General features: G+C 37.7%; 2 protein-coding genes across 3 annotated transcripts; both read right to left on the bottom strand.

The window, feature by feature from the left end:
• Positions 1-5,138, bottom strand: LOC306895900 (phospholipase B1, membrane-associated-like). 2 transcript variants are annotated; one of them, XM_079459480.1, is made up of 16 exons: positions 4,990-5,138; positions 4,799-4,860; positions 4,228-4,318; positions 3,902-3,960; positions 3,608-3,675; positions 3,360-3,403; positions 3,145-3,265; positions 2,916-2,967; positions 2,718-2,798; positions 2,555-2,620; positions 2,359-2,450; positions 1,749-1,830; positions 1,462-1,563; positions 1,201-1,296; positions 851-922; positions 1-758 (listed from the first exon to the last, which is right to left on the bottom strand). In XM_079459480.1, the coding sequence occupies exons 1-16, from the start codon at positions 5,042-5,044 to the stop codon at positions 639-641; spliced, it is 1,263 nt and encodes a 420-aa protein (XP_079315606.1). In that variant the 5' UTR covers positions 5,045-5,138; the 3' UTR covers positions 1-638. The 2 variants fall into 2 exon arrangements, with proteins under 2 accessions (XP_079315606.1, XP_079315607.1); XM_079459481.1 differs by having other exon boundaries at positions 4,799-4,889; positions 4,990-5,118.
• Positions 5,139-6,059: 921 nt separating this feature from the next.
• Positions 6,060-18,690, bottom strand: nrde2 (NRDE-2, necessary for RNA interference, domain containing). Its single transcript, XM_079458535.1, has 14 exons — positions 18,566-18,690; positions 18,023-18,138; positions 16,233-16,341; positions 15,911-16,084; positions 14,519-14,662; positions 12,707-13,166; positions 12,209-12,617; positions 9,812-9,945; positions 9,214-9,337; positions 8,866-9,038; positions 8,321-8,710; positions 6,607-7,635; positions 6,450-6,521; positions 6,060-6,328 (listed from the first exon to the last, which is right to left on the bottom strand). The coding sequence occupies exons 2-14, from the start codon at positions 18,081-18,083 to the stop codon at positions 6,203-6,205; spliced, it is 3,405 nt and encodes a 1,134-aa protein (XP_079314661.1). The 5' UTR covers positions 18,084-18,138; positions 18,566-18,690; the 3' UTR covers positions 6,060-6,202.
• Positions 18,691-18,864: the final 174 nt, after the last annotated feature.

Below are 18,864 nucleotides of genomic sequence, written 5' to 3' on the forward strand. Positions count from 1 at the left end.
GATCTCAAAACCTGGTTTAATCCGTTTGACAGTTAAAAAAACGAGTAAGTTTACATTTGAAGTGGGAGACGTTAGAGGGACTTAATGTTGTTTACTTTAACTATAACAGTACGTGTACAACTTCATCATAATAAAATTACTATTACTCATTTCCGTAAATAATTCTGTTATAAGCATACATGTCATTTAACGTGTTTTGCGAGGAAATAATAAACATTCAAAACAGTATAAGGCCACTAGATGGTACACTTCCACGTGTAAAATGTTCCCTTTAAGAGAAGCTCATTTTGTTCATATTTTATATAAATGTTCATATTTTTTAAACATTTAATTATCATCAAAATGTATTGACTTCATTTTTGAAATGCCATCTCGTTTTCTGTACAGCAGCATCAATTTTAGGACATGAAGTGTAAATGCAATTTTCTGTATTATTTCCACATTCTGCCATTTACAGTCAAAAATTTTCAATGAATGGATTGTAAAAATCCATAAAACTATTAAGAAAGTTTTCCACACAGGTTAAATATCAGAAATATTATCTTATCAAATCTCATTAATGTGGAGAGAATACACATTTAATATGCATAGATGGGGTTTCTTAGCACGTATGTTGCATGTTAAATTATCAGGTATTTTCAGATTTGCATAATAAGAAAAGGGCTTAGAAACAAAAATGTGCAGAGAGCTTGATGACAGCTTGCTGAAGACTTTACTTGGCGTCCTCTTTGCGGTCTTGTGAATATGTAAGGGTGATCCTGGAAAAATCAAAGTTTTATTGAATAAAGTTTTCTTCTGCTTAGCATTGAAATAAGAATCGACAAATGAGGAAGATGCATTGTAATCTTACTTGGGATGGGCAGATGAGTTCAACTGGATTTGAGAAACTGTCAATCATTGTCTTCTTTTCCTCAGGTTCAAACTTAAAGGGAAGGAAAACAAATGTATCAACTTTGAAGACACAAAGTTGCACAAAGACAAACTACAAAAGTAAGAGCCTTGGCTAAAAAAATGAAACAAGTTTCAGATCTGAGATCAGACACAGAAAACAATATTTATGTCTTCATAAAAGACAAAATTTGTTTACTAAAATACTGGTGTCATCTAAGGGGGTTTCTGTTAGTGGTAAATGGGTTTAAGTTTAGTTTGTTCTTTATGGGAATGTCCAGGATCTAAGCAGCACCAGTGGTTGCTACTAACCATGTTGTTCCAGAGTCCTTTAGCCAGCTCCTCATGACCTTTAACAGTGAAGTGAAAACAATCGGCTGTGAAGAAAGTCGTGTCGATTTTGTCATCCTGAAAGAGCCAAAAACCACCAGAGCTGTTGAGTCCCACTTCATGTGACATTATTATGACAACTCCAATGACTTACAGTGTAACAAGATTTTTGCAGTCTTGCTATTTGTGCACTGCACAAAAAATGCAGAGTTGTATAGGAACTTTAAGAAGGCAGTAACTCACAGGTAGTCTGGGTGGCTTGGCGTAGGTCAGGTAGGGCTGAAGAACCACTGCAAAGTCCTCTTTAAAGAAACGATCTGAATGTAGAAGTTCCTCGAGCCTCCTCTGAGCAAAATAATTACATTGAATATAAAATATAGAACATTTTAATATATTTCATTTTAACCAAATATCCTTAATGATTAGAAATTTTGCCTTGGTAATAAAATGAAATACATTTTTGTGGAGGAACTTAAAAATAAATATCAGAATATGGTCTATTCATGTGGAGTATGTTTTACACTGGCCACCTGAAATTCCAGGTTCAACATCAACAACTCTTGCAGCTCTGGAGAGTTTTCTCCCGGTCGCGTCAGACATGAGCAAAAAAATCTGCAAGGGGAAAAAAAAGACTGAAATGAAATATCTGGGATTATTCCAGTATGAGATTGTTATTTTGGCGTTTAATTCCAAGACAACATCAGAAGTTAATGAGGGAAACTATGCCCCTTGCTGGCCAAAACATTCTTCAGGATTTAGCCATGGAGTTTTTAAGGAATATTGTATCTCGTTCTGCCACAGAAAACACAATCTGTTCGTTTCTGGTTGTAAAATGCTTATTATTTTTTTATTTAAGATTTAAAAAAAAAAGTCTGTATGAGATTAAAGGAGGGTAGGAAAAACATCACAAAAACATTGTCACTGTCCTTCCAAAACCTCAGATATCCAAATTTGCTGTTTTTCAAGAAATGGAAAAAACAGTACTTTTGAAACGATTAAATAATGTGTTATCAAAGTTGACAAGCACTTTTTGATACTTTATTGGTTAGATAAAATATCTCCAAAAAATATGGAGATACAAGGTTTCAGAAGGACAGCAGCGATATCAGAAATACATGAAACATGTACTATTTCACATACTTATTTAGCATGCAGCCAATGTTGGGCTTGGCAACCTCTCTGAGCGGCTTCATGGGAAGAATTTGAACAACATTCACAATTAATCTTGGAACCTGAAAAAATACAGAGTGAGGCAGAAGGGCTCAATATTCAAGATATCGCTGCATTATTTTTGTTTCCAGTTTAAATTGCTAACAAGTAAATGTTCACACTCTACCTCCTGCATCATCATTTCCAGATTGTCTGTCATGTAGTGGATGAAGTTGTCCACAGAAAACAGTGACTGCAAAATGACAAGCATAACTTAAGTTCACAGTCATACACATGTGAATTCAAACACACTGCTTAGATCTGATCATAAGATTTCAAGACTGACTGACTTTGTTTTTACAGTGATCACATATGTCATTCATCCCGATCAAAATAGTCAAAAGTTTCCAGTCTTCTTTGTAATTTAGCCCCTGTATAGAAAACACAGTAAATCCACATTAAACAGCCATAAAGTGCAATCCTAAAATGTTTTAATGTAAAAGATTTTGTATGTATTTTTGATGTGAACATGAGAATTGAGATCTTACAGGGTATGTCTTAAACGTGTCTATCATGTGCCTTGTCTGCTCAGAGAGATTTCTAGGAAACAGTCAATATATACCGTAACATAAAAAATGGATTCATTGTGAAACCGGGCATTCAGATCAACCAGATTTTATTCCACTGTGCATTACCATACCTAATACTTTAGACTCAAACTTATTGTATAGTGTGTTTATATGGCTCTGATATTGGTCTAATACTTATGTTGCATACAGTGTATTGTGTCCGGTAACTGCAAAATTGAATCGGGTCTCATCAATTGTTGTTGGGTGGCCATGCAAGGTCGCCACAAGGGATGGCCCAAGAACATTGGGGTTGAATAGTTTCACAATGTCTGGGATGGAATGGTAAGATGAGGTGAACTTTTTAATACCAAAATGTTTCATTCTACGACCCCATATTAATCATAAAAAAACTTCAAATCCTACTTGCAAGAGTAATGACATCCTGATATGTTCCATATCCTCCAATACTGCCATTCACACATAGAAAACAAGGAATCAGAGATACTGTTTTAAAACATCACTAAGGTTTTGTTCTTCAGTCTGATCAATCACTTAAGCAATAATCAAATAACCATTAAAGTTAATAAGTAACAATGATAAGCTCTCAAAGACATTAGGGTGAAATGATAAGAGCATAATCTTTGTTATTATCTTTTGTTTGTGTGTGGTACCTCCAGGAAACTTGACGATACTCAATAGGGATTTCCAAAACAGTAGAACCATTGGCACCTATGGCAGTCTGTCAAAATGGAAAGCAAAAAAATATTGAAGAGAATAATATCTAATCCTCTGTTTAAGCGACATACCAATTTTAAGCGAGAAAACGTTTTCTTGGGAAATTCTGTATATGTGCATTTCACATTTCACCAAGAAATTCATGCAAGAGGTGTAAGTAATGCCATCATGTATTATTGACTTTGTCATGCATTTCCTCGTGAAGTTTTTTGAGATTGCATGAAACTCACAGTCAGTGAATCTCCAAAAGCTACGATAACCTTAATGTCTGCTGCTTTCACCCTCTCCACTGCAAAACACATGCAAGGTTAAACCTTTAAAGAAGACTCTTTCTCAGCAAACAAAACAACGAAAATCTTGTGCAGTTCACTTCATAATTCCTGTAGCTGATAGAAATGTTTCATTTGTCAAAGTAATTTTAATTTTGTAACATTTCGATTAAACGCTTGTTTCATGACTAAAGAGTTTGCAACTTTCTGTTTAGATAACAACAAACATCAGAGCGGCAAACATTCACTTTCTCAGAAAGTGCCGTGAATGGAAGAGGCCATCGTACCTGAGGTGGGCACCGTGGGTGAAGGAGTCATATCAGGGCAATGGAAGGGAGCATGCCGATAACTTTGTGGTCGTGTTTTTTCTTGATGTTTCTAAAGGACAAACACACAATCAAGTAAATACAGCCTTATAAAGTTAAACATTTTATGTTAAAAGCTCAAATAAAACCATGCAAAATTGTGCAATTGTTTATCTATAGTTGTGCATGAAGATACATAATTCATTTTCAACATATTCCTCGAACTTGATCTGACATTCAACTTTGTATATTTTATTTCTATAACTTTACAGTTGTGTTTTTATTTTATTTTATATTGTCACAACTGTTATCCAGAAGAGCTGCTAAACCTGTATTTCATTGTTCCCTTAACAAAGACAATAAAGTTATATTCTATCTATTCCATTCTTCACTATCGTATTAGAAATGCTAAAATGAATAAAGATTTTATTTTAAGGTTACACAAAAAAACCCTATGAACCAGATGCAAATGGGTTGGAGCTACTCTAAAACAGACAACCCTATATAACCGTTACGAAACCACACAGATTTGTGTGCAGTAAATGCATCAGACCTTGTGAAGCTCTTCTTGGCTGTAATACTTCAAGGATTCGTGATATTCATTCCACCAGTTTCCTTAAGAACACATAGGATTGGTCATAAAACTGAAATATGCAAAGGGAATGGTATATAAATGAAAAGAAAAATTTAATCATTAAATATCATGAGATAAAAAGATATACAGATTTTTTTCCATGCACTCACCTTTAACACTGCAAATCAAAAGAACTGTTATAGTGGCAAAATTAAAAAACATCATACTTTTAGCCTTATAACCAAAACTAAAATAGTAAGTTTGATGCTGCTGCAGAGGTGATTTGCATTTAATACTTGGTTTTTGGAAGGCAGTATATATGTCTAAACATTGCAATCTTTGCTTTCAAAGTCCTTCTTTTAATCTTTTATGACCTCTTTGCTGTTCATGTTATAAATGCATGATAGGGATAATATAAGGACATATAATTAAATGCAAACGCACAGCTACAAATGATCATCTTAAGAAAAAAAGGGTGTGACCCTGCTGTAGTAACATTGTGGCTGAAAGAAAAAATATAACAGAAGGAGGAAGAATAAAAATAAACTCTGGCCTGAGTCCATTGAGAAAATGTTGTTCTCTTTCTTATCTAATAAATACAGGCAAATGAATATCATGACTTATACACCCTGTCTGAAACAGCTTGATGACTTGTATTACTTTATCAGAGTTCATCATGATAATGATAAAATGATTACGCTACATTATTTGATTAGTGTTTTAAAGTCAAAGTACTACAAGTACAAGAAGTTTATCTACATTGCAATATTGAGATATATTTGTTAAGGAAAAATATATTTGTCTCGTTGAATTTCAACAAAATGAAACCTCAGGAGTAACAAAGTCATCCAACAGCAATGTGAAAGACTGACAGCAAACAAGACACATAAAAATTATGATAAAAGTTGAGGTTAATACATAAAAATACTTTTTGAACTGACCCTAATACTTTGACAAAATATTACTGTTATATTTCTTAAAAGTGAACATGAACTTGTTTTCTTTGCAGTATTTGAGTTGAGGAAAAATACAGCGCATCCTTTCTGTTGTTTTGACCCGTTTTTAAATTTTTTATTTGAAATTTAGTAGAAATACTGAGAGTAGTTCACAGAATGAAACAAAAACTATTGTTGTACCTAAACACATCCATATATATATATATATATATATATATATATATAGAGAGAGAGAGAGAGAGAGAGAGAGAGAGAGAGAGAGAGAGAGAGAGACCAGACAATGTAATGCTCCAATTTATATTTATTGTATCCCAAAGTATGGAAAAAGTACAATAGAGCTCATAGAGCTCAGTAGGTTTTATAGTATCAGCAACAACGATTAAAATATTCTAATGTATTTTGGGAAATCATGTATTTTGGGAAATCATTAGTCCTCCAGCAAGATATCCAATTCCTCCATGGGCAGTCTCAGGCGCAACTCCTTTTCAGTCATCAGGTCCGAAAACTCCTGCACGCGTTCTGGAAACAGCTGCACTGCATCCATGTACAAACCCTGTGAGTACACATAGACACAAGTATCTTCAAATGAAACATTCCCATGCACTTGGCGAATTGTAACAGTGGGAAACAACGGGTTTTTGCTTGCAATATATGCAAAAGGAAAATGACCTTACCTTTACCCATGGCACTTCCTGAAGAGCTTTGTAGAAAATCCCCCTTCCCCTCTCAGCATTCCCATCCCACACCTGTGGAAAATATGCAGGGCGTGAGCTCACACCTATGTCCTGTTTTATTGCTGGGTATTTCATGAATCTTTAGTTTCAACTTTACCATGAAGTTCAAATACATTCTCCACAGCAGAGGACAATGAGCTCCATGTTCTGTTGCCGTAGCAGTTTCAAACAGACAGCGGATACGGTTGCTAAGGCCATTCTCCGGCAGGACGGAGAGAACGTCACTTGGAAGACCAGACCTCTGCACAGAGTCTAGCAGCTGTTTAAGTCTCTGTTCTGCAGTGATGGCGAATAGATAGGGCACAACACTTTCAGTTGTTTTAGCTACCTTGTGGAAAAACCTTCGGCTGCGACCTGCAGTGTGATAGCGGTTCTCTGCTTGAAGGTAAAGATGCCACAAGGGGGCGCTGGAGGGCAGCAATGAAAGAGCTTCAGAAAGAGCTAGTCTGAGTCGAGAAAGAGGGAAAACGTTGGTGTTGGTGTGGTGGCGCATCAAGTCCACATGCTGGACGGCAATAGACTCCAAATCTGATCTTCTTGTTTCTGAATTCATAGCGCTGGAGGTCAGTCTTTGCCTGGCCTGACTGTAAACAGCATCCGCTGCATCTATCCCCATTGTCAGGTACTGGAAAAGCCCAAAACACCCAACCAGGCTGGATGTTCGACTAATTTTACTGCTCCCATTCGGCTCTGGTAAAGCGGTAAAAAGAGCCTGCTCATAAGTCTTCCGAGCCTTCAGTATGGTCACTGGGTTGATTTCGCCGGAGAAAGGGGTGTACTCAGCCCCTTCTGCTAATTTAGTGAGAATGTATACAGCTGGGGAGGATGTGGGGGCCGTCCCACCCTTCAAGGCATGCTCTACTTCTAACTGGGCATAGAGGAGGCAGAGGTTGCAGAGGGCTGGGTCATTCAGACCTCTGGACACACCCATCACCAGAGCAGTGTCAAATACTTTGCGAGCTTCTTCCAGATTATCCAGAAGCCACTCAAGATGTGCATACTCTCTCCATAATGCCAGACTGCCTCGGTTCTCTGGCTCCTTTAGCAGCCGCTTGGCAAGACGTTTACTACGCTTCCCCTGAGACTTCACCCGTTTTTTATTCCCGCTGCGTAAACACCTCAGCACCTTCGAGACATATAACAGACAATAAATTGAAAAGTGACACAAGACGGTAAAGTAGTTAAACTGATGTGTGAAGCATACGATAACTGTCAAGACATGTCTGGGTCTTGGACAAATGTAACCACAAAAGAAAATATATAATATATGTTATTTTGTATAAAGAAAATTAAGCTTAATGATATAGCATCTTTTTGCAAGCTTAAACATGTGATTCACTGTCAAGAAAATAATGTAACAATAAAATACATTCCTAAAATACATTAATATAAAATATGATATATATGCAATATTAAAAAATATAATCTAAAAATAAAAAATAAATGGATTAAAATAAATCCTTAACTTTTGTGGTGAAATATTATATTAATATATACATTTTTTATGAAAATATACCCTAACAATATATATATATATATATATATATATAAACAATAAATATATATGGGCCATTGACGTATAACAGCCACTTATGAGGATGTGGTGCACCCAGTAACATCAATAATTGTATTAAAAAAATCAAAATTGTATGGCCGAAATAGGAATCTCTTATACAGTATGCTCAAGTGAATGGCATTTTTAAAACATTTGTATCAGTTGTATGTTGTATATATCTTATACGTCATTGATCCATTTAAACGAATCCAGAAAATATGATTCTTTAAAATTGTGTTTTCTTTTTCACACGCACCTTGAGTTTCTCATACTGCAGCCAGCAGAGAGTAACAACAGTTCGGCTATGTGCAGAGACGAGTGGCAGGGTTTGCTCCAGAACGTTCGCCAGAAACTCCTCCCCTGCCTTACAAAGCCCTGCCTGCGTCCTGCGGTCACTCAGAAATGTCATGTGACCCACTGAAGAGATCCCAGTTGTCGGAAGGTCATAAGAGGTCAGAGGTCTCTCTGCATCAGGACCCTCCTCAAGTAAAGAGAGATCGTCCAGAAGAACGTTTAAGGAAGTGGGTGCAGAGGTCCTTCTAGATACTGGCAGCCCTAGGAACTGCAGGAAGGACAGGATCAACCGCAACTGAAGATCCGGCCTGTCTACACGGATCAAAGACGGGCCGATATCATCAAACAAGACCTGCATGGAGACAGAACATCTTCCAGTTAAAAAGTGTGCAATTTATTTTGTTCAACCTTTGCGTCTTTATATATATTTTGGCAAACTTTTATCAAAGTTTGATTAAATCCATCTCAGTGTCATGATTTTTATCAATACAAATCAATACACCGCACCTGCCTGTCGGGGTCGTCACAGTCTTCTTCTGATTGGTCTTTGGTTTTATCTGGTCTCCATGGCAACCAATTCTTTGCCTCACGGGACGCTTCCACATCTAGCCAGATCTTCCACTTAGGCCAGGTTTTATCTTTGATCTCAAAGTCCTCTTGTTCATCATCATCTTCATCATCTGCAGATTTCACAGTGAAGTTAGCTCTTGAAAATCTTTGATGTTTTGCATTGGGTCCGAGTTCCCGTTAAATGACTACTAAGGTAATGCATTTGTACCCATTAGCTATAAGATATTGAACTGTCCCATTTTTCTAATCGTGCCTTCTAAATAATTGTGTGTGTAGTATGAGCACCTGGCTCAGGTGGAACCACCCATCCTCCTCTTTGCTGCTGAATCATCCATGCTTTCCACCCCCGAGCGCCCCGCTCGCCGATCCTAGGCTCTCCACTGTCCCAAAATGGCTCAAAAAATTCCACCTAGATGCACAAATAAATACACATTTGTTGACTTGGACATTTCATACTTTACACTTTTCTACTCTCCTTTTTTCAGAAAAGAATTCACACTAACTATTATCTGACAAGGAACATTTTGACTTCAGCTCTTGCTCAGCTGAATGTGTACGTGACTCTTGACATGACAGATATTTCAGCTGTTGAAGAATAAAGTTTGTTTTGAAAAGCAACAGCGCATGTGAATGTGCTTCTTCAGCAAATCCTCTAGCTGAAAGGGAGACAGACAGCGGACAGATTATTATTGTAAGCTGTTATTCAGGTTAAAGATAAAATAAGCTACTTAAAAAGTCTGACGTTAAGTACTAAAAGGTTATCCTTGTTTGGTGTAAGTGAAGGGAGCGGGGATATGGGGGATACATAACAGATACGAGTTGAGAAACTGTTGTAGTTGTTCATGTCAAGTTTGTCCGGTTTCCGTTTAACCTTGTGTTTTACCTGCTGTCTTGTGGGCAGGTCTTTCACACTGTCTGGCTTAAAGAATGTGAAGTCCAGCAGGGCTTGGAAGAGACACACAGCTTTCTCGGTGTGACCTGCCTGCCTCAGAAAATGGCACTGCTGGAGAAAGATCCCTGCCGAACGAAAGAACACAAACTTCTTGTTAGTGTTTCACTGGAATTCTGGTAAAAATGTAGATACATTTTTAGATTTAATTCACACAACATCTCCACCACTGACCACTAGAGGGAAGCACAGAGTTATAAAAACATATTCAAGGAAGAATTCATCTTATACATCAACAGATGTCATCAAAGAAAAACCTACATGACTTTTTCCTTCTGCAAAACACAATTTAGCATGATGTTGACACGGCTCTTCTGTAAACATAGGAAGCCTACAGTGACCACAGACTGTCATGTGTTACAAAGAACCGGTGCATCAAATGGTGAGTCTTCTATAACCACAGAACAGCTTTTGCAAGAAACAGAATCAAATTCTGTATGGCCACAGAAGACAAAGAAGAATATGGAACATACAGGGACAGTGTCAACATAAATATAAATCATGTATATGACTCGTCTATTTCATCTGTGGAACAAAAAAGATGATATTTTGAGAAATGTCTTGTGTCAGTACAAAAGAAGTCAATGGGGGCCAATTTTGTTTGGTTTCCAGTGTTCTTCAAAATATCATCTTTTGTTTTCTGCAGGTCTGGAATTACGTGATGGAGAATAAATGACCAAAACATTTTTGTGTCAACCATCCCTTTGACAGTCCATTGTCACTGCATGCTTTCAACATTCAGCTTTAGTCTTTTATGTAATCTACAAAGAAAGGTCATGTGAGTTTAGAACAACACGAGGGCCAGTAAATGATGACCGAACAAAAATGTTTGGATTATTCCTTTAACATCGAGCCTTCAAAGAACTTCCGATATGCTAAATTATGTCATCAATGATATGTGCGAACAGATATTTTATTTGATCAGTTTTAAATTGTATTATTTAAGCATAGTCTGACAAATGTGAACCCATGAAGTGTTGGTCCAAATACTGTGTCCTCTGAACATCTAACCAAGGCTAAGAGAGCGACCCGGACAAAAGAAGGCGTGCCTTAAAATCCCTGCTGTCCATCCACAAACACAGTCACAAAGATTTTATCACCTATTCATTTCAGTAAATCCCTGCGTGGGGAAGCCAGGGATAGCGATGTTTGTATTTTGTCCTTGTCAAATTCAGTGTCTGACTCTCTCCAAACAGACCTGCACAATACAGCCACTAAACTAGCTGACAAACAACATGCCAATCCACTTTAAACCCACCACATCATCACCTTTGTACTGCTGGCTGTCAGTTTCAACTCAACTGCGGCCAAAGCAACACAAGGGAAGAGAAAGAACAAAAAATCACCTGGTGCTGCAAATAAAGCTGTAAAAACCTTAAAGCTCCTAAAACCCCAAAAGAGAATGAGCTTTTCCCAGCCAAGAATTCCCTTTAGACTTTGAATAGGCTTTTAGAAAACCAGTTTCAGCTTATGAGCAAAATTCGTCTATAATTAGTAATAAATACTTAAGATACATTTTGTTCTACAACATAAATTCTATACCGTCATTAAACAAACGTGAATTTTGAAACCATTGTGGTCTTTAAGGACATATGCTGTGAACAAGTTGTCACGGTACCATAAACATATTTAACGATTCTACGATAACAAGTAAGTTAGTATCAGATTTGAATTCTACTAAATAAACAAAACTTCCTAAATACACAAATTTAAATGAAACATTTTGTATTAACTAGAGTAAACGTTTTACTGTACACTACAATATAATATACAATATACTCAAAACAGTAGTGTCTAGGAATTTTAGTAAAGTTTGTAGTAAATGCTAAAGTAAACTAGAACATATTTCACGTGGGAACTAATTCAAATGTGCCACAAAATTATATTATACAGCAATTTTTATAAAGGGCAATGTTAGGCTTACTTTAAATGTGAAACTAGGTGGGGCAATTCTTTACCGAGTCAATAGGGTTGATTTATTCAATAACTAAGCAAGTGTCTTCATGAATGACTCACTGAATCAACATCTCTTCTGAGTCGTTGAAAACACTGATTTGTTTAAGAGAGAGACACCGCAAAAAGACAGATGTAAAAGTTCTAACAAACGTTAATGCGCCTTAGCAACATTACATACGGTTCTACGATACTACAGTTAAAAATATTGTGTGGTATGTTGAAGAGTTTTGCAAGGAAATCAATTAAACTAAAACCGTTTCTAAACTGTGTGGAATTGAACTACATCCATTTTAAACTACATCAACACAAGACATCAAACATTTTTTGTTTTAAATATGCTTAGTGTGTATATTTATCAAGAAAACACAAAATTACCCCAAAGGTCCTCCTCTGTGCCTGGCAGTGGAGGGTGAGACACCATGCTGCCGTCCTGCACTGCCCTGAGGGTGCTCAGACACTTTCCGAACACGGCGTTGACTTTTGACACCGAGAAAGTACTGAAATGACTCTGTGTAAAAAGTAGATACTTCCTCCATAAGGCGCCGCTGTTTGGGTGGACGAACACAAGTTTCTTCCATTCTTTTAGCAGGACTGCAGGCTCCCACAGTTCTTTGCACAAACGGAGTTTCTCCAGTTTTAGGTCTACGTTCCCAGGGTTACTCTCCACCGCCTTTTCCATGATGGACAACTTTTTCTCCAGAACGGCACGATGAGACATCTTCATCGTGTCGCCATCACTCTCCTTGATTGCAGAAAAAGACCCGGAACCAAAGGCCAGCTCGTCCTAATCAGAAAGAAAGGGAAAACAAAAATGAAATAATGAACTAATCTATCCAGGACGGTTCAAACCAAAGAACATAATTTTTTCAGTACCTGAAATTGTACAAAGTCTAGCCACATATGAATGTCGGTAGGGTTCTCCCGCAGCTTCCTGTTAAACTCCTCCACTCGTGAAGTTAGCTGGGTGCTGCCATTCCCCTGGACAGCTTGCTGATCTACCTTGACCTCAGGCTGACCCTTGCCCTCCAGCCACATAGAGGTGCCAGCATCATAAATGCCCAGTGGATTGAGCCATGATACAGGTGCTCGGGTGGAAGAATTTTGCTCATCGGTGCAGGCTGGGAGCTCGATGTAAGGATCGGAGCTGGTGGGGGTGCTTTTAGATGAAGGCAAAACCAGCAGGCAATCTGAATGGAGTAGCTGACGCGTCGAAGGAGAAAAATAACGTTCAGGTTTCTTGTCTGCGCGCTTTTTTTCTAGGCCACCGTCAACCCAGCTCACGGCCTGCGTCCTGAAGTTCATACCCATACAAGAGTTCCCCTTCCGCTTATACCTGAAGAAAGAAAAACTGTTCCATTTCAAACCAGTTCCATTTTTTTATGAAGTAAACTTTTTACAGTTTGTCTCTCCTTTGCTTTATTTAACACATTTGAGCACATGGAGGGCCTGCTGAGAGGGAAAAGCAGTAAAACCAAAAGCTTGCATGTCACTATGCAATAATGAGAAAATAGTGAGAAAGACATCGAAAGAAAAGGATTTGTATCCTCTTCCATGTAGCATTCGACCTTCTCAAGAAAAGAAAACTTTGCACAAGGCTCGGAATTGATGGAGGATCTGTGCGAGGGTGGACGTCGGTAGAGACAGAAAATCACAAAGTATTGATTGAGGCCTCTCAAGTTACAGATGGCAGTTCTGACACCAGTTTAAAGATGATAGAAGTTGGAGAACAGCCAGGCGTGAGATTTGTTGCCTCTGAGCAGCTAATAAACCCTTCTCTACAGCCTTCAGTGCCACAACAATTGATGTAAATAAGACACAGAAAGACGCTTTAAATACAGAGCTGCAGGCTCCGTAAACTAGATTCACATTTCCAGAAGAAAATACCAGTAGCTGCCATAAAGTTACAGAAGAATTCAGCTGGGCAAATAGATTAAGTTTTATGAATTTGTAAAATAGGATATCGCTACCCCAGTTGTCCTGACAACCAATGAGAACATTTATTTATGACAGCCCTGAACCTATCTTTGGGTAGAGGTGACCAATTACAATTAGGCATGAAAAAAATGACAAGAAATCCCATTCCATTAAATGCTGTTATTCTGACTTCTGTACAATGTTAAACTGCTGTCTTCTCATGCTTGACATGGCCCCACAAATGGTATGACGTAGTACTTCTGTGCACGATACACTTTGCATTCGCAAAGTTCAGCTGTGTTTCTTTGTTCACTGCATTTCGGTGAGGAATGTTATATGAACGTGGATATAACGCCGGATGTGGAGATTGTTTGAAACTAATAGATGGGACTTTAAACAGAATGAACAATCCTAATGCATATCATCGGTTCTATAATCTTTACATTGACAATAGCATTTCTTCTAATAAATTGTAATGAACATTTGAGATGCAAGTTTTACCATACAAACTGACTAGCAGCTTAACAAACAGGACACTGTTGTTACACTAATGACATGACCAAAGGCTGAAATGCAAATAAACAGTAGAAAATATTTGAGGTGAGATGCAGAATATTTTACACACATGCGCACAAGGTGCAGTATACCACTGCATAACGAAGCTTCTGGCACCTGCTGCTGAGACAGAATGACCTTCAAGAGGACCAGCGAGACAGAATGAAAATGGAGAGCATCTGTGTGTGAGAGAGAAAGTGAATCAAGTAAAGTTACCTGGCTATGTCTCCCCTATAGAGAGATTTGTATTCCCAGTTGGCACGGTCCGCCCTCCTGTCGATACAGAAGGGGGAATCAGTTGGGGACTGGAGGTCATCCAGCCACATAAAAGTCCCGCTCACCCGAACCTGAGCTTCCTGCCTGCACCCAAGAGGATGAAAGACAAGGAAGTTAAAACTCAAGACACACACACACACCATCAGCCACCAAGAACGAGAAGTAAAACTGCACTGAATGGAGTGTCTGGAAAGATTTCTACATTTCAAGTTTTGTAATGATGCAAACTCAACAAAGTTTGTGTGTTCAGGCAGTAAAACTAAGAATCACATCAAGCTGCTAAATATTTGGACCATTGGAAACTTCTGAACATCCAGAAGTAATATTCTTAACTTTACTATGTGTCTCGAGCGTGATTATTACAAATTTAGCACAAAATAAGTGGATGTGATTCATTTTTAAGAATATAAATGTTTTTCCTTGATATCAAAGGCCATCCCTACTCTCCTGGTGACAAAAATGTTTCTCATAACCTAAATATCTTTTCAATGTTTGATATCACTTTTGTGGACAAACATATAAATGTGCCAGCAACACAAAAAACATTTTTAAATAATTCAATATATATATACAGCCATTTCAGACCGCTTTTCTGATATTTAAAGTTAATATTTATAGGTATGTGTAGAGGTAAAATTATAATTTTTTATTTCATACCGAGAACTACTTACAACATTTTCTCTATTTGCAGAGATATAGGTCAAAATAACAGAAAAGATGCTCTGTATTTTTTTAGACCTCAAATACTACAAAGAAAACAAGTTCATATACACTTTTAAGCAATAGAACAGTAATATTTGTACATGTATTTAGGAAAAGTTCAAAAATATTTTTATGTGATAATCTGATTTTTATCACAGTTTTCATGTATCTTGCCATGCTGTCAGCCTTCCACATTGCTGTTGGATGACTTTATGTCTTTACTCCTGAGGTTTGACACTGAACTGGAATGGCCACAATACATTTAGAAATGTTGATTTGAAATTAAAATAAGTAGTGCTCTTTTAATGTTTTCTTCTGCATTTTTGTTATGAATGACTTGGACCAAATAATTAAGAATCAGCCAATAAGAGTCCGGCGTTGATGGAAATGTTTTCAATACTGTTTAAAATGTATTTAATTTTGCAGTGGCAATAGTATGTTAAACACAGCTATTCTTAGTCATATAGTCATACTGTATGTAGTCATACCATGTAATATTCGTGTAATTTTATAATGCTTATTTTGGAGCCTGAGAACTCTGGCTTTTTGTGTGTGTAAAAAAGATTAACAATTATAGTTAAAATTAATAAATTATTGTGTTTTAAGGAACAAAGTCAAACATGAACAAACCCATCATTGTCTTCTTGTTTTAACAGGTCACTCGGATAGACTGTGTCTGATTCAGAGCCACTGGTCCCAGATTGATCTCTGCTCTTCTTATCCTTCTTTCGCTTCTTCTTTTTGTCTTTCTTTCGTTTCTTAGATCTGCCATGGCTGCCATCTTCCCCCTCTAGTTTCTGCTGACTGTATAAACAAACAAAAACAATGCAGAATTCTTCATTACCAAGTAAACCTTTTACAATGATGTTAATGTTCTTAAAAGAGATCACACACACACATATATAGCATCAGTAACTGTTGTTATAGTTTTGCACTGTGAAGATTAAATTACCTTGTGTATGACGGTTCCTCTGCCTCTGCTCGTGTTCTCTCTGTGGCTCGCTGGTGGGTCTTCAAGGCATCTTCTGTGCTGAAACTCGGATTGCTCAGCCATTCCAGATCTGGAGCCGAGAGGAGAAACACAATTAGCTATGCTGGCTCTTTAAGAACTGAATAAATCAGCAAGTCACGGCCTGTCCAAATAAACAAAAACCTCAAAGAGCATCTTAAGTGAAATGAATGCAAAATCACAAGGAAGTGGGATGATTTCCTCAAGCATTCCCTCAAGGACAGAGTCATGATGCTCTGACAGTTTGAGATGGAGCCAGATGCATTGCTGACCTGGCCGATATTCTGCACAAATCCCCCACGGCAGCAGAAGTCATCTGCATGCAAGAGCAGTTTGTTCTTTTCTACTGTACTGATGTGAGAGCAGTCCTTTCCCAATAATTTGAAATCGATTAGTTGAAATGTATGTCTTCATCTAACTTATTAAAACCTCAAGGATCAGAACCGTTTGAACAGAACATCTGACAGATTGCAGTGTGTTGAAGTGCAGCCAATGTCACGAAATGGACTAAATAAACGCACTGCAGACAACACATCTAGTGCAAGAAGCACATGATAATATGCTTATGTGAATGGATGCTGCCATCACAATAAAAGAGAGACATTTTTGTACATTTGCCAGTGAGTTGTGAGACATTTGTATTCCCAGTTTTCCTGTCGATACAGAAGTTGAAATTTGTTGAAATTCAACACACATTAGACTGGAATGGCAACAATACATCTAGAAATGCTGATTTGAAATGAAAATTAGCAGTGGTCTCTTCACATTTTTGGAATGGATGACTTGGACCAAATAATGAAAAAGCACAGTCTAGCATTGATGGGAATTCCTTCAACTCGGATTTAAATGCTTCTGTTTAGAATGTATTTCGTCAAACGCAGGAATATATTTATATATGTAGTCATAAAAAGTCATAATATTTGTGCACTTTTATAATATTAATATGCTTATGTGAATGGATGCTGTCATCACAGTACAAAGACATTTGCCAGTTAGTTGTTGTGCTTGCTAGGAAACGCATCACTAATACCATGGTTCACATTTAGGGGTAGGGATCTGGGCCCGGTTGCAGGAAACCCCTTTGGGTAAGAAAACCCTCAATTCTAATTGTAACAGTATTGTTATGGAGGGTTTTCTTAACAACTGGACTTAAGTGGTTTCTTGCAACTGGACTCTGAACCCTACAAATGGTAAATTAGAAAACGTTTGGACAGTCATGGCAAAGTGAAAAGGTTAAAATTTTACTTGAAATCAACCTTTTATAATGTCCCATACTGTAGATGTAAGTTACATTGACAGTATTCAGACTGAACCCATGGGCTCAGGGGCGAAAGATGGGAACAATTCTAGAAGTCTAATTCAATGCTTTTCCAGCAGACTCACTACAAATCAGCTCTTGCTGTAGCTTATATTAATCTATCTTGCACAATAAATTTACCATTGTTGTAAACTTCATTGATTCGTTTCCACATTGGCCTACATAGGCTATCAGGCTTACAGTTGATAAACTTTAATATTAACTGTATACAACTATTGTAATATCAATAGCTGCATATTTGTTCAGTGAGTTTTAAAGCCATCAAGTGTAAGAATTTAAGGTCGGAAGGATTAGGTCGAAAAACTAGTTGTCAATGATCGCACCTGACTTCCAGAGCTCCTAACTGTGATATCATGATATCAGCAAAAGACACGGAGTGTAACTATTTCAGACGTAGAATAAAAATGGAATTTACCTTTTTCGCCAGAAGAGCTATTAGTCTTTGATGTCCCAGCAAAAGAAGGAAACAGAGCCATGCTTCATTCGAATCAAAACAGACGCGCACTGATGACGTCGCCCACCCGCGACAACCTGTCAGCACATTGAAAGCATGCAGTTCAGTAGTTGAATGTTTTGGGGAATTATCATTGCATTACATTATTTTATTGTGATGATTGGCAATATATCCAAGCAATCCTTTTGTGGATCGTGGCTTTTATTCACTGTTAGGAAAACGAACACAGAGATGCGGAAGTTCAGATATTGCAATAGGCTGACTTGATAAGTTCTGCAAACGTTTTCGGCAAATAATGATGTTATTAACTGAAGCTTTCCAATGACCACTCATAACAGGCCGGTTCATAACATTATTTGCTTATTTAACGTACAAATGTCGTAACGTCCATCGTGCGTTTCAACCTGCAACTGGTCAAAATCAGTTGATATGTAACTTACACAAAAAGTACAACACTGTGCATAAAGTTACCACCTATACTCATAAACTTAATTTAATCTTAACCTCCATGATTTAAAAGAGCCTCGCTGTAAGAGATCTGATCCCGGGAGAGAAATTTAATCAGCCCTGTGACAGACCCGTATAACCTAAGGACTTGTTGGCCCGTCGGCTCCAGTGCTGCGTGATCCGGGATACACCGAGCGCAAGGCTTGACGCATTGCAGGTCTAACGTAACCAATAAGAGACGCTGTTACGCTCATGAGCGGATTGCAGGTCTCAACTGGCCAATCAGAAAACGTGTAACATGCTGAGGCGAAATTTCACTAGCGTCGACAGAGACAGTGGACTTGATGCAAGAAGTA

Source organism: Barbatula barbatula (assembly GCF_947034865.1).
Source record: "Barbatula barbatula genome assembly, chromosome: 6".
NCBI classification, from domain to species: domain Eukaryota; kingdom Metazoa; phylum Chordata; class Actinopteri; order Cypriniformes; family Nemacheilidae; genus Barbatula; species Barbatula barbatula.